Source organism: Poecilia formosa, unplaced genomic scaffold (assembly GCF_000485575.1).
Source record: "Poecilia formosa unplaced genomic scaffold, Poecilia_formosa-5.1.2 Scaffold71, whole genome shotgun sequence".
NCBI lineage: Eukaryota > Metazoa > Chordata > Actinopteri > Cyprinodontiformes > Poeciliidae > Poecilia > Poecilia formosa.
In genome coordinates this window covers 2,458,774-2,474,699 of record NW_006800010.1, presented here as the reverse complement: position 1 = coordinate 2,474,699, position 15,926 = coordinate 2,458,774, and the positions used below count along the sequence as shown (strand labels likewise).

Below are 15,926 nucleotides of genomic sequence, written 5' to 3'. Positions count from 1 at the left end.
TGAATCACTGCATTACTCAACGTCTTCCTCCTCTCCGCCACAGACAGAGAGAGGGAGATGAAGAGGGAGACTGAGTGACTCTCCCTGTTTGCAGCGTTCAGCCCTGCAGAAGACACCAGAGCTTCGGCTGAGTCCGTCTGAGAGAAATGCATCCTTTGTGATGTTTCGTTTTCTCGCGAAGGCCACCAGCACACCACCCACTCCCAACGCATTCTCCCGGGACTGGTTGCTTGGCAACGGCAGCTGATTGGGTTAGCAAGGTTAAGAAAGGGTCTGGCACGGGCCGGAGGAATCAGATCACTCCCATTGATCATCCTCTCTGCGAGCTCCACTGAGAACTGAGGACGCAGCCACAAAAAAAGGAAAAGAAAAATCAAAGCCGTGCCCTGGTGTCTGAGTGGGGGGTCATCATGCGCTCAGCTCACAGGGCCGTGGCAGGCCTCTTTGGCTGCGTAGACCACCGTCCCACGAACCTTCTGCAGATATAACTTAGCTGTAGCAGGAGGAAGCTTTTAATGTCAACCTAAAAGTTTTTTTCTTTTTTTTTAAAGTCTTTCCTTGATACCGACATGCACGTAAAAAGGTGATGAAAGAACAGGCAGGAGGACACCAGGGTGGGCGGAGGAGTTTTAAATGCCAGCTTCTGCACCCACAGAGTTTGCATTACAACAGGATATAAACTTCAGTTTTTTTTTGTTTTTTTTTTACAGGGTTCTTGGCAATCTGGTAACAATGCAATTAGCAGTCTGGTATTTCTTCAAGCGTCTTCTTCAAGGGACAAAAGCTATCCAAAACCAAATTTAAAAGGGATGTTTAACATTTGATGATTCACTAATCAAATTTGGCCAAATCTGTAGAATCAAATAAGCTCTTCAATAGAACATGGCTTAATGGTTATAGCACATTTTCAGTTTGTTTTTCTGTGTTCTTCTCTTTGGAAGAACACAGTTGACGGTCCAATGTCTCTGAATTGTTATAATTTACTATTATTTTCTAGATTTTCAGACCTCCAGTAGTTAGAGTAAGAAATGTGGATCATAATACAGTTAAACCACAAATATGCAGTCTAGCATGGATAAGTGTCACCATTTCTATCACCCTAAATATTTTTTTTGCAAAATAAAGCAAAGGAATAATTGTTTATATCCTCTTTTCATGGTTTTATAATGATTAATCCTACAGTCTACATTCACACTTAAGGTAGCCTCGCTTCAATGTGACTGTTCTGTGAGATGACATGTAAAAAGTTTTGTGTTGCTCTTAACTATGTAATGTGGGAGATATGACCATATGAATGAATGCAGGAAGTGCAGTGGGCGGGGCTAAGATGATGTCAGCAAATGAGCAGGCTCATGTAAGTTTGCTCAAGGTCACAAACTGATCTCTGGGATTTCTTCTTCAGGTTTGTCTTCAGGTTTTGTCCATGAGCAGAGTTCACGGTTCCGTCACTGATGACAAGTTTCTTAGGTCCTGAACCAGCAACACAATCCCCAACCATCACTCCATCACCACTGTGTTTAACAATGGTTATGGTGTTCGTTTTCTGATATGTGATGCTAGTTTAGTGAACTTCTGGATGAGTCGTTCATGGATTCTTAGGCAGGCCAATTGTGAAAGATTAACCAATGTTTCATGTTTTTATTCTCATTTCTGTTTAATGGCTCTCATTTTGAATGAATTCAAACATCAAAAATACTTTATTGATCCGAAAGGAAAATTACATACACATTAACTACAAGTCACAAAGCCTTGGAAATGACTTCGTAACCCTATCTAGACTGATAATGTCATCAACATAGTTTCTCATCTGTTCTGAATTGGTTTTTCTTACATTGAGACTTATGGTTTTGCTTATTCAGATGTTTTTGCCTCCTTCTTGTGTGTCAGACTGGTTCTATTTAAGTAATTTCTGAATTTTACAGATCAGGCAACAATCAGGCTTGTGTGTGGCTCGATAAGACTTGACTGAAAACGTAATTAAAATTAAAATTAAGGGAGGCAAAGATAGGTAATCTTTGTAAATTTTAAAATTTGTTTGCTTATCCAGCTTATTGGATGTGACAAAAAAAAAAAAAAGAAGCAAGTCCTGCAAGTTCTTACCGCTCATAAATTGTGAAATTGTGTTCTTACACATGTATCCCCTGATGTCTGCGTATGCAGCCTCCTCTGCTTCATATTGTTGCTCTCTTCCATGGAGCCAAGCGCGGCCAACTGTTCCTCCAGGCCCCGCAGGCCCTTGGCGGCGCCTGCTGCAGGAGGGGAGGTGTAAAGTGCACCGAGACAGCGTGTGGCGCGGGCTGGGTGATCCCTCCCACGTCTCCCTTTTACTCATGCTGTCCCAAATGGAGGCAGACACCCGGCCAACTGGTGTCAACGCTCCTCTGCCAAAAACCACTGAGTCACCGAGAAAAACGGGGAGGAGAGTCTCCAAGTCCTCTCTTTCCCCTTTTGAAATGTATTAATTCGGCTTGCTGATCATATCTGATCATATCCAAATGCATAATGACGAGTTTAACTTGAATGTTTGTTTGCTCTTTTACTCTGAGTAAAGTTCAACAATTCACAGCTCATCTTTGATCTTCTTTTCTTTTATTCTGTAAGACCCCATAGAGAATAGAGGGTATATTTCACCTGAAAAACTGTATATCTTTAGATAAATTCACATCTCAATATATTATTAGCTTCAAAGATTGGACAAAATATTTGTTGTTTACAAAAATTTATTCATACAAATCGTACAACACCTTTTTTTCTTTTTTTAGACATTTATTGACTCAAACTTTATAGTAATCTAATATTCACTTTCCACACAGTAAATATATATATATATATATGTATGTATCTCTGAAGATTAATTCATTTTCGTAAGGCTATTGGCGCTTTCAGTATTATACATGTCATATTTCTTGGGGGAGCTGCCACCTTCCCCCTCCCCCGCTGTTTTCACAAAAACATGGAGCTCTAAAACAAAGTGCAAAACATAAAAGCAGTGCAAGGAGGATTTTTCGATGTCTAAGCAGCTAAAGATCCTATCAAACACAGAGACGAAAATGACAAAAAAAAATTAGTGATGAAGCGTGCGCCACAGATGTGCAGCATTGTAGGGCCACTAAATAGCCATCCGTGATTCATGGCATTTTTTTTTATTGTTTTTTTTTTTCTTTTTTCATTTTTTTTGTTACAGTCGATGCAAGGCACCACAGCTGCAAACTGCTCCCCTGCGTCACAAAGCCTGGAGGAAAACGCAGAAGTAAAGAAAAATTGATACAGTAACAGAACGATGGAACAACTTTAATCCTGTTCTCTTTTTATTCCTCATAAAATTAATAAATTAAATTAAAATGTCGTCAATAAGATGATTTCTTTCAGTAATTCAATTTAAAAAATTTGTCATATGTTCTACAGGTTCATTACACACCGAGTGATATATCTTGAAAGGTTTCTGTATATTTTTGATTTAAGCATGCATGATATAAAATCCCAAAACTCAATATTTCCAAAAAATGTCAACATTACATTCAACTTTTAACAGAGAAATGCAAGATTATAGAAGACACAATCAAAGTGAAAAGCAGTGATCTGGCAGTTGTTCAACATGCAATCATTGACACCTAAGAGGAGGACAAACCACTGGTGAAGCTGCTTGTTCTCACATTAAAGGAAAGTTGAGTGGAAGAAAAAAGTGTGCTAGAAAAAAATGCACAAGTAGTAGAGGGATGATTGTGACACACTTTAAAACTGCAGCAATCTAATTCTGAATCTAGCTCTGTCAATAGGAGGAATAAGGACACCAGAACCTACGATACAGATGAGATGAAATCTATTATTATACACAGCCATTCTGTGCAGCATAATCTCTGTGCATCTCTTTCTAATGTACTTTTTTCTTCCACTCAACTTTCTTTGTTTTAGACTTGCCTGCAGAACTTTTTTAAATAGCAGGCTTCTTTAGAAATATGTTTTTGTGGCTTGCCCTAATGATTATCTGCTGGACAACTATCTTTTTTTTAAATGAGTTTAGTCTAAATGCTTTTTTTTTCCCCCATTAGATTTCCATCAAACTGAAAAGAAATATGTCACTCCATGTGTAATGAATGTGCAATATCTGATACTTGAAACTGACATTTTGTATTGAATTCCTGAAATAAATTTACTTTTGGGTATATTTCAAATTAATTCACCTGGAAGTGAGTAATGGTTTGGTTAACTTTGCCTGAAAATCAGCAGATTTATTGCCTGCTTCCCCTCAGTTTATGTGCTTTCTGTCCTTAATATGTCATCACTTAAGGCAGCTTTTGTGCCTCTCTTTGCAGGCAGAAATCATAAGATGCTTATTTGGAATTATCTTTAAAAAAATAAAAATAGGCTTTAGTAGATTGCATCAGATTGAGCAACAATAAAGTACATTCAAAACAAGGTCCAACAAACTACTTGTGTAGAAGAGTAAGTGAGAAGAACGGAGCACAAAACATCCAGCAATGGTAGATATGTATGTACGCAGAAGTCAGAAAGCAAGCAAAACCATCTAGTTGTCTGCACAGATGCAATGAGCTGGTGCAATTACTTTAATCATGCAGTCTGCTTGGAGTTTGTACAGCGGTTCACATGACAGAAAATAGGGAAGCACAATAGATCCAGAGTTCAAACCACTTTGTATGTCCCTTACACAGAACAAACTGATGGAGAAAACCATGTAACAAGTATCGTTTCTTTTTTGGGATTTTTCTGCTTGTTGTTTGCTTTTTATGCTTGAAATGTCATTGATACTTATTATATGGACAAAGAGACAAGAGAAAATCTCCAAACACATTGGATTGAAGTTGGTAGGTACACAGCATTGGCACTTTACATGAGTCAAAAGTGGAGGATCTCTTTGTAAACATTGCTGAAGTGGGAGGAAAAAATGAGGAAAAAGTAAAAAAATAAAATAAAATAATTCTCTGTTCCTCCTCTCAAATCTGATATTTTCTACTTTTGGAAATCATCTGGATCTAACGGGACTAATTTCAGCAAGGTACTATAAACTTATAAATAGTCATATGTTTATTTGTCTGAGGCAGAAAGGAATCATATCTTAATGAATTTGCAGAAAACTGAACAAATCCAAAGAGCAGTAGAAAATTAATATAAACTGTCAAAGGGGCAGGGATTTAGTTATTTTTGCCTAATTAAAACACTCTCAAAATGTTCACACCTGGTGATTCAACACTATATTTACTGATAATAATCGTTTATGTTTAATATAAAGTGGATTAATTAATGTGTACCAATTCTCGGAAACAACACAATAATAATGCTTGATTAAATAAATTATTTTAGATGAAAACTAAAGGCGTAATTTTCAAAAGTAAATAACAATAAAAAAATCTTAACTTAGTCACCTTTGTAAACTGAGATCTGCAAGGTTCTTATTGTGCTGCCATGCATAAAGTTATTGTGATATATATTTTTTTTATTCTCACCAAAGCCGAGATACTTTACTATCATTTTAACAGTGGGATCAGTTTTTGCGTCATTTTAATTTGATTATTTGTTTGCACTTTCTCATTTACGTATTTGTTGTGCAAAATGTATTTCTTCCAATTGGTTTTACGTGTCAGTTTTGATTGTCTCAATATGAACGGTGCATGTGCATTGGGATCAGGGATGTGGAATAGGTTTGAGGGGAAAGTACTTTTGCTGTGATGAGCATTCAGTGCAGACAGAGCGTTTGCATGATGTTAGGAGATTAAGTGTTGTTAACGTTGGGTCTTTTTAGTGATATCTGAGTAGCAGTAAAACGGATTTATGGTACATATGATGCATGAGATCTGCAGGGCAGTTGAATTTTTAGCCAGTCATTGCAGCTCGTTTAGCCAGTGATCTAAATATGTATACAAGTCAAATTCATAAGAAGGTGATGTTGCTGTATCTTCCTATGGCCATTGACCTCAAGGTAGGTATGTAGGAGAGTGATGGGGTAATACTGAAGGTTTATAATATTCACTTTCACTAAGGCACATAAGAATTATAATTAAAGGCTTTCTAGTGACATGTGAATCTTAAAATGCATTCATTTGCATCATTTTAATGTATCATATTGCAATGAATCAAACTATAAAGTATGTAGGGAACCCTATGTTTCTCCTATTTTAGCTTCTTTTCTCCAGGTCACTTTAAAATGTCCTCATCTAGTCAAACTTGCTTTATTGGGCAAGAGATTTCTCTGTATTTCATATGTTTGAACAGTAAAAGAGCCTGCTCTCATGAGCACTATGTGTGTCACTGGAATAATAACATGCAAAACCTCATGAGTGCTGATAAGTAGTTTTTACCTGTAACTTTTACTATGTTCTATATGAACAGAGGCCACTTTGGACACTAAAGAATTCTGATTTTAGGGGGTGGTGTTGTATTTACAACCAGAAATTACGAATAATACAATTTCCATGTAGTACGAGAACACAACATAATGTTCTTTTGGTGTCTGAAGGACACGTTTTTAGGGACAAGGGACCATTTTTCACTGGCTGTGTGATAGTCAGTTGGATAAAATACTTTAACTAGATAAAATCTTAGTTGGCAAGTGAATCTAATCCTATTGAAATTGGGGATTCTGTATTTTCAAATTAGCAGATTGTTGGAAGTGTAATGAGATATGAATTAAATAAGCAACAGAGTAAATGTACTAAAACCTAGTATGCACCATATCAACATTCTCAAAGATTTGAAACTAGACCAGGCCTGAACAGCAAGTCAGTCTAAACTCCACATTTTCTGTTTTAGAGAAAACTCAGCTGCAGCTGTGCTAAATGACTGCTCATAAATATTTACAATGTTCACAATAAAGTATTTGGTTCATAATGTGGGAGAACTGCTCTTACTCAAAGTTGTATTCACACAAACTCACTTGAAACCCCAACTAATACAATTCTAAGTGGTCTTATGTGAAATATAGAGAAGCTACGCTTGCATTAGCCCAGCATGTCTTCAAAGTATAAAAAAGCTCAACAAAAAAATGTATAGGGCCTTCAGCTTGGGCTATTTTCTTTACTTGGGTCTCTGTAAACTTCAATTAAGCTATACAACTACAGGTACTTTCCCCATGTGTTTTTGATCACATTCACATCTGCACTGTCTCTGGGATTCCACAATTAGCAACCTTGCAAAACCTATGCTGTGCCAACAGGTGGCGACAAGGTCAACAATACGTCATATTGTTGAAGGAAAATATCCTAAGCATGGCTAAAGCTGTGTTGGGCAACAGATTTATCCTAAAACAGCCGCAGCCAACGTTTTCATTAACAAGAATTCCCCCTCAATTATCAATTATTAACAACAAAGTCAGGAGAATGTGAAGCAGATGTGAAAGGACATTCAAACATGTCTCATTTGTGTTGTAGTATCTAGTACAGAAGCAAAGGTGGCCAGGCTCAGCGTGGGCAACTACATTATCATGTCTGCTGCACTTAGATATCTCGCACACACATAAACATCTCAAGTATTAATTTTAGAAAATATTTCTGAAAGTTAACTTTTTATTTTCCTTTGGCAAAACTTCCTATGCTCGTGGACGTGATGTGCAAATGCAGCAGTTTCTCTTTTGCAAAATTATCTGTTTTAATGTGGCCAGGCCCCTCTACTGCTCAGAGGGTATATTCACTTTCCTACAAACTCACTAATGTGCAGCATCTTTCCACTACTGGTAAAGTAGATAGCATCTTTACATAACCGCTCTTTAAAAAGTCTGACCTGCCACTTTAACCTCAAAGGTTACGTCAGATTGGCCAATTTCCTTTTCTCAGTCTTCATTAGTAACCTGCGTTCCTGTTGTCCGTGAGCCAAAAGCACAGATGAGGTGAAAGGAGAGTTTGATTCGAGACTCTAAAACAACCTCACAAAGTGAGAAAAAAAAGGAATAGAACAAAGAAGAAAAAAAAAGAAGGAGGGACTTGAGAAGTTCCAGTTTCGGGAAAGAGCCGGAAACTCACCGCAAATTCGGGAGAAAACTGTTTCAGCCAGTCTCCCAAAAAAGCGTCAAGCTCATCCCCGTCCGGGAGGGCGTCAAAGTCTATCGCTTGTAGGATATGTTGAATACCTATGTCTTCAAGGCTGTTGTGGATAAAGACAACTAAACTCTTAATGTCATGTTTCAGGGAGGAAGAAAGCAGCATTTAATGCATTGATTATCTTTTAAGCTGTTTATTTTTCCCTCTTGTTTCTATGTCTTTGCTAAAAGTTTAAAAGACAGAACTACTAAAACAAATTTTCATGTTAGCCAAGAGACATATTTTCTCTCTAAATGAACAAAAATTGGTCCACATTGGAAATAAGTGCATCCTTAAGTGCTTCAAGTACAAAAAGAAAACAATATTATCAAAATATTCATTTAATGGCTTACTTCATACATAAATACATGTCTTAGGAACACAAAAAAGCGATCCACTGATTGGTAAAATCTCCAAAATGACTTCATCTGGGACTGAACACATTGATTTTTTTTTTTGTTTTGTTTTTTTGTGGGAGGGAGGGGGGACAGTGGGGTTCTCTATACTCAGGAGGCTTAGTGGGCGATGCTACAAATACGCCATCCGCCGTCCTTTGTTTCTAATTCTCTGTCTGTACCTTTTCCCCAGGACCGCCGCCAGGTATTTCTTGACAGCCATTTGCTTCCTGTAGCGGCTGTAGCTGTCTGTGAAGATCCCGTCTGAGTGTCGCTTGGAGAGGGGCTCCGAGCTGTCGTCCAGCGTTTTGCCCCCACTGTGGGAGACGAAACAGGGAGCCATGTTACAGAGGGTCTGCGCAGGGCACATGTACAGTACATTTCAGTAACCCTAAATAACACGGCTGATTTGAGATTGTCAGGAGAAGACCTTGAATGAAGAATCGTAACCAAAGTTGGGGATTTCAGTGTGCATTTTCCACAAACCGAGTCCACCCGCCTCCCTCCAATCAGAATCCACCGGGATTTAGTCCCATAAATTATTCAGAGGGAAATAAATCTAAAACTGTTTAACTTAATTCTCCCCTACTGCCTTTTCCACGGCAGCCAGCTTGAAAAGTTAACACTTCCGAAATGAATCAAAGAACAGTTTGCTCCTCTTTCCTGGTGATTTCACGATGAGCTGATTTAGTAGGAAGGGGATGGGGGCACATATTTGGCATCACGTTGAGGGAAAACAATTACACCACAGACATATTACAGCATGAGTTATGAGCATTTAAGGACCCAGCACACAGAAACAAAGACGCACAGAGAACGAGAAACGGCAGATTTAAAGAAAAAAAATAAAAAGAAGAGACGAACAAGAAGATTCTTACCCTACACGTTTTGCCATCAGAGAATGAAGGTATTTCCTTGCTGATAACTGACCCAGCGCTTTCCTGTAGGCTTTATTAAACATGCCGTCTGCATGCCTTTCCATTCTGGGATGATATAGACAGCCACACGGTAAAAATCACACACACACTAAACGTAGCGGCACATATTCAAACTCTACAGGGCAGCAAATATCCGTCCTACGATGTTATTTGGTGGAATTTGCTCAAATTTTCAGATAAAAATTTGGCAAAAACTGCTGAAAAGAAACCATGAGAATTTTGCTAATTATGTTTATTATTGTAGTTTAATTGAAAGATGGTATATATATATATATGTAGATAGATATAGATATCTATATATATGGGATGCATATGATCTATAAAATTGTTGGTCTTAATTATCGCCTGTTTAGAATTATTTTTACAACAAGCTTTTTTTCTGACTGGACTTGTCAAAGGCATCTCCAAATAGTGAATTAAACTATGAGCAAATGAAATACAAGACATACGGAAACATTTTGACAATACATTGATTTTACACAGAACAGATACATAGACAGGAATACAGAAACGGCATGTTCAACAGGGATGTCTCATACACTAACGAATGACAAGGTTTTATCCTCCAGTTTTGCTTGTTGAAAACAAAATCACCTTTTCTCTGACGGGTAGAACATGGTGAAGACGTCGTCTGCGACAGAAGAGGGGCTTCTCACCTCCAACTGATCTCCATCATAATCCAGGGAGGGCAAGGAGTTGCCACCCTCATCATAAAGCTCATTGTCAAGTCTAAAATGTTATGTTTAAAAAAAGGGAGACAAGAATTTTACAACCACAGCAAACTTTAATTTGAAGGGGTTAAATTTTTACTCTAGAAATGAGGAGAGGAAACAGTGTCTAATAGCTTTTTGTTGTATCTGTTTTGCTCCAGTTTAATTCCTATTAATTATACATCCAGATAGATTGATCGATTAATTGCCAGGTCAGCCTAAGGCTGTGCCACAGCAGCCTAAACTACATTACCTCCTCTCCCTGGTAGATGTATCTCAGCCCCTATAGATTGTCTGTCAGTTGATGTTATCCTGTAATAAGCTGTAATACTCACAGATGTAACTTGAAGATCTCATACTTGCTGCTGTGCTTGTACAGTACAGGGATTTTCAACCAGTTCTACCAATAAATAAGTGCTAAAATGACTACATACCTTATACTTGGAAAGCTTATTCCTACAGGCGAGCAGTTGATGCTGTGATGCATTATGATTCCATAGATGAGCAGTGCTAAAGTTGCTTTACTACACATGGTCCTGCTGAGGGAAAATGAATAAAAATAAAATTAAAAAATAACTATGAGACTATAAAAGTGATCCTAAGCATATTATTGTATTCAATTACATTCTAATTTTCATGGGAAGAAAAAAAAAACATAATCAGAAGATGTTTTAATCCAAAATTGCATCACTTTTACGCTGCGTAAAAGCGCCTCTTCTTACCAGTTTCGAGACGATAGACACGATCTTCCGAGGACCTCAGCTAGGAGAGTGAGGTTGGACCTCTATCTCAGTCTCTCTCACTCTCTTTCTCTCTTTCTCTGGGAAGTGTTTCTTCAGCGTCCTTGTTGGGATTGTGCAGCGTACCGTGCGCCCTCTGCTTAGCTCTTTTCTTTCTTTTTTTCTTTTTTTTTTTTTTTTTTTTTTTTTTTTTTTTAGTAGCTCATGGACGGGACAAAAGAAAACAAAAAAAAACCCAAACTCCACAGCAGCAGCTGCTGTCTCTGTCAAAACTTTCCTGAGTCTTGTGAAGTTGCCTCTCTTTTGGTTTTTTATCCACGAATTCGAAAGGCTCGTCTATTTGCACTTATCATGTTGGCAGAAAGGGGTGGGAGTTAGAGTTAGAGGTGGGGTGTGGAGGTGGGTGGTTGCGTCATCAGTCCTTTCCGCCCTCACCCCTCCCTTTCTCTATCCCACATGAGCGCAGACGTCTTCCGCGTCAATGAAAGACCCCGAGCCGACTCATAAAAAAAAAAAGAAAAAAGAAACGAGCGAGTGGCTCTTCAATTCAAACATCATCATTAATTAAACCGTGAATTAATGTCAACAGCTGACGTCACGCCATAAATAGCGTCACGTGACGGGCCTTCGGAGGCTGTTGTGGCCAGGATAGGAGCTGTTCGCTACTGGAAGTGCTGAAATGAGCGTTAGAGGCAAGAACAAGACGTAAACGGGAGGAAGTCATTTATTTTATCTGGCTACTTTCAATTATGTTTCCTTTAAGTTTCCATTCGGCCCCTTAAGCAGTTCACACAACTTAATACTGAAGCATATAAAGTTTTTGGTAAATATATATCATAGAAAATTAGTCAATGTTACTATTTAAAAAATAAATAAATAAATAAAGCACTTTAAAAACAACAGCTGTGATAAAGTGCTGTACAGAAACAAAAGCATCGAAAAGATAAAAGAAAATACACAACATTAAGATCAATAAAATGTTAAAACGGAAGTAAGAGCAAAAATGTATATAAAAACTCAATTTAATTTCTATTTTTAGGTTTAAAATGAATTAAAACATGTGATCTGCATATCTACATATTACTCTTGGTTTGAGTATGTCATTTTTTAATAACTGCACTGTATTTGTTCCCCCATATGTTGAAAATTTGTTCTTACTGTACATCTTCTTCTTATTTTTGTAGTTTTTACCTGCATGTTCCTGTTTACCTCAACTTGCTGCCATGACACCTGAATTTTCCCACTCTGAAAGATAGTTCTAATTTATAAAACTTGTGCAGAAAGAAAATTGGTGCATTTCCTTCAGTAGAGGTTTGTGAAATATTATGTAAAACAAAATAATAAAACACACATTATCAAAACTAATGACAAGGGAAAAATAAGTCTACAAATATTACTGGTACTTTTAGTCATTCTGTCATGGAAATTCAGTGTAATTATTCTATGAAAACCTCTAAAACTTGTATTTGTTGTTATAGCTATATTTAAAAACATTTGTTGGCTCTTTATGAGCCATTGTGGAAGATACAAAGACCCGTGGTTTACTATTCAACATGCAACTGCAATAAATCATAAAAACTGGTTGCTTGCACAAGTTTCAATCTATTGTGTATTTTCCTTTTTCCACACAGGCTCAAAAACATACATAAACCTCCAGTAATATTCAGATGCATAAATCTCAGCAAGTTGCAGTGCAACTAGATGCTTTTTATAGGCATTGAAACATCAACAGAGCAATCTTTACCAAACCTGGACATAAAAATTTGATTTGATTTATTTGTTTGTGCAACAAATCCAGTTGGGGAAGAGTTTTAATCTCCTTGTTCAGCTCCCTGTCAGTCTGGCGTCACTGTGGATGGTGACACCAGCATTCAAGCTGCTTCCAGTCATGGTGGCTTAAGTCTGGGTGGTTCTTGAACACTATTAAACTGAAAATTCTTCTGTGGGTGACAATTTAGGTCATGTAGTTCATTTGGTTTGTTCAATATACAAAAGAGGCCGGCACATTCATCAGAACTGGTGTTAGAATGTGTCGGGGCAGGATAACGCCAAGCTTCTCCAGTGGACTCCACATCTTTGAGAAGCTGCCACATGAGCAAAATTAGACTAAAATGCATTTTCCCAAAGTTCTGGGCAGAAGAGTGAAGTTGCATAAGACTAAAACTCTGATTAAAACTTACGTTGAGTTGGCTTTTTTCTTTTCTTTCCTTTTATCTCCCTTTCTACCGCGTTCATTAGAAGTCAGATGTGCCTTTCCTCTGCGCAGGCATCATCAGGGCCATGTGTTGAATCTTTAGTAGGTGATTCAGACCTCTTCGGTCTTCTCCGCTCTTTGACGTCATGTCATGGTTTGCTTAGCAAAAAGGAAATGCTTTAATTTAAATTCTTGAGAAATAGAAGAAGGGGAATATGTGAAGAAAAACATATAAAAAAAAAACCGCCTTAAAGATTAACTCTGTTTCTTGTACTGGGTGAGCACTGCACCCCAGTGGTTATGGGAAGAAAATGCATCACGAGTCTAAGACAGATCAAGAAAATCAGCATGTTTAGCTACCAATCTTAAATCAAAATTGCACAGAGTGAGCTAAAGTATCATTTAACTGATTTAGATACAAATATGTACTTAATGCTCTGATGTGTAAAAATAGGTCCACTGTCTCTTGGACACTTAACCATGTAATTATGACTGAAGCAGCTAATCATAACATTTTCATGACTATCTTATGTTGAAATGAATCTAAGTAATCATTGTAAAGTGGTGATTACTCATTCAGCTTCAATCATCTCTTAATAAGCTGCTTTTCTGATTGTGGCAGGATATGTGGATCTAATTACAGCCTGCATAAAGCAGATATGAATGTTTAGCTTTAATAAACCAATGCTTGAGTCACAGCAACCTTTAAAGCCCTTACTGTATGTTAAATACTAATAAACCTGCTGACCGCAGCGCATCATATTTGCCATACACTTCACTAATCAAAATGCATGACGGCACCAGGTTTTTGTTTTTTTTTGATAACTATTGCAAAAATAAATATGTGCACTGTTTGTTCAGATGTGTCTTCATACTGTTTTCTCAGAGGCTGAGGTCTCAGTAATCATATTACACCACACGGAGTAAAACTGAGCTTTATCACTTCAAACAAGACAGCAGAGGAACATATGACTCATTCTAATTTTAGCTCTGTTTGCTTTTAATAGCCTCGGCTGTCTCCGCCGCTGGTACGTTGTGTTTGAAGAATTTTATTGATGTTGCTGTCTCTTAGCTCAAGTGCTTACAGAACAAGCTTTTTTTTTTTTTTTTTGGTAATCAAATTTGAAAGGTGTGTGGGCAAAGTGGCATTGTGGACCCTCTGTCATGTTGTGGGGAATTGACTCCGTTGCAGGGACGAGAAAGGAAGCCCTTATCTTGTAAATCATTACATTTAATGTGAAGATTTGTGGTCAGTGTTCATCTGCAGGAAATTAACATGACTCACTGTTACAGTACAAAAAGTAATGTTTAGTTTGGGAGATTCTGTGTACTTTTTAATGTAATTTTTTTTCTTTTTTTTAACCAATTAGAAACTGAGTCAAGAAATAAAAGTTAGAAAGTTCTACCCTGTTGAGTCAACTGTTCGTTTATTGCTTGTTGTCTACTGTTTATTTTGTTCTTCTGACAGAATCTGACAGAAAGATTAAATGGCATTATGGTGCTTTTGTGACAAAGACACAGTAGGAATAAGAAGAAAAAGAAACATGAATTCAAACACATTTTTGCAGCTTTTTTCCCCACAACACATTTGTTCAAATGCATTATCTTACTTTTGACAAATAAAAATAAAGACTGGTGAATTCCGACCAAGTAACTTTCATTATTTTTGGTGTTAGATGTTTTCTGAACATTGAGGTTAAACTCCTTGTCTTTTACCGGGGGAAAAGTGCTCATCTAATGTACCAAAACTGATACAAACATCTTTGCCATTATTATCGGATCTATGGTTCAGAACAATAAATAAAAAAAAGTTGTTCCTGCAATCTTTTCAATAAAGAGGACACAACATTTCCAAAGAGACAGATGTCTTCATTGTAAAGTACATAGTTTAAAAATGGAAACACGTTTTAATATTTTTTCATTAGTCACACAACTGTTCCACACTTTCTTATCCCATGTGCAAAGATGGCAGAGCACTGTTTTTATTTGCAATTTCAGCTTTAATATCTCCTTCGAGTTAATCATGGTAGAGTTTTCATATAAACTCTAAATTAAAAACGATCAACCTCATAGGAATTCATCAGTGGCAGGATAATTGACTTGGTTTGTCAATAAACTGGGTTCATCATAGATAAATTAATGGCAGGAATAGCTCATCAACCACACTAAACCTCCTCATATATCGTCCTGTAGGTAAACATTTCTGATAAAAGTCATCATTTAATGTAAGCAGACAAGAGAGTGAATAGATTTTATGAAGTACAATGAAGGTTAAAATAATTAGTGCAATATAATACCCTATCAGTAAACCTTCCCAGACAAGGTTCTCAACATTTAATGTTAGTTAATTGGCATCTCTATCAGTTCCTATCAAATAAGTTCAGTTCAGTTCTCAGAAAAAGTCCTTTCTTAATACCCATTAGGGCAGGGGTGTCAAACTCAATTTCACCGAGGGCCACTTCAGCATATTGGCCCCCCTCAACGGGCCACATTGACGGTACAAATCAGGAGTGCATCCCTGCTAAAACACCCCAGACAAAAGGTTGACTTCCCTCATTCAGTTCTGTAGAGGCTTATAATGAGTCAATGGTCCAGGTGTGTTAGAGAAGGAATGTATCTAAAGCTGCAGATGGTAGCTCTGGAAAACTAGACTTGGGCACCCCTAGCATAAATGTATGAAAATACAATGTTAAAAATAAATTAAACAACACTTCATAATGTTAAATAATTGATTTTATGTATTGAAGTTTTAAATATTACATTTGAGTTTCCATGGATGTAAAATGAACTTACATGATTTTACCACAATGAAGATTTGATAAAAGTGCTTATATTATAATGTTTTTCAAAACATACATAATATTTTATTGTCCAGAGATTTTGTATTTTGAAGTGTTGATATTATTTTTGAACCATTTTTAA

At 37.1% G+C, this 15,926-nt stretch overlaps 1 protein-coding gene across 6 annotated transcripts; it reads right to left on the bottom strand.

Annotated features, from left to right (window-relative positions):
• Window positions 1-2,753: 2,753 nt before the first annotated feature.
• Window positions 2,754-11,211, bottom strand: LOC103140489 (glucagon family neuropeptides). Of its 6 annotated transcripts, XM_007555673.2 has the most exons (7): window positions 10,793-11,204; window positions 10,505-10,609; window positions 9,955-10,089; window positions 9,301-9,405; window positions 8,605-8,739; window positions 7,971-8,091; window positions 2,754-3,232 (listed from the first exon to the last, which is right to left on the bottom strand). In XM_007555673.2, the coding sequence occupies exons 2-7, from the start codon at window positions 10,600-10,602 to the stop codon at window positions 3,224-3,226; spliced, it is 603 nt and encodes a 200-aa protein (XP_007555735.1). In that variant the 5' UTR covers window positions 10,603-10,609; window positions 10,793-11,204; the 3' UTR covers window positions 2,754-3,223. The 6 variants fall into 6 exon arrangements, with proteins under 6 accessions (XP_007555735.1, XP_016528684.1, XP_007555734.1 ...); XM_016673198.1 differs by having other exon boundaries at window positions 2,754-8,091; window positions 10,505-10,606; window positions 10,793-11,211; XM_007555672.2 differs by having other exon boundaries at window positions 2,754-8,091; window positions 10,793-11,203.
• Between the last annotated feature and the right edge of the window lie 4,715 nt (window positions 11,212-15,926).

What these genes read in the sequence shown, in the direction of transcription:
- LOC103140489 (XM_016673198.1), bottom strand. Translation starts at nt 10,602, where the DNA reads ATGTGTAGTAAAGCAACTTTAGCACTGCTCATCTATGGAATCATAATG. An exon ending in ATAAGCTTTCCAAGTATAAG is followed by an intron (nt 10,090 to 10,504) that starts GTATGTAGTCAT and finishes ATAACATTTTAG; the next exon opens with ACTTGACAATGAGCTTTATG. An exon ending in TTCTACCCGTCAGAGAAAAG is followed by an intron (nt 9,406 to 9,954) that starts GTGATTTTGTTT and finishes ATATCATCCCAG; the next exon opens with AATGGAAAGGCATGCAGACG.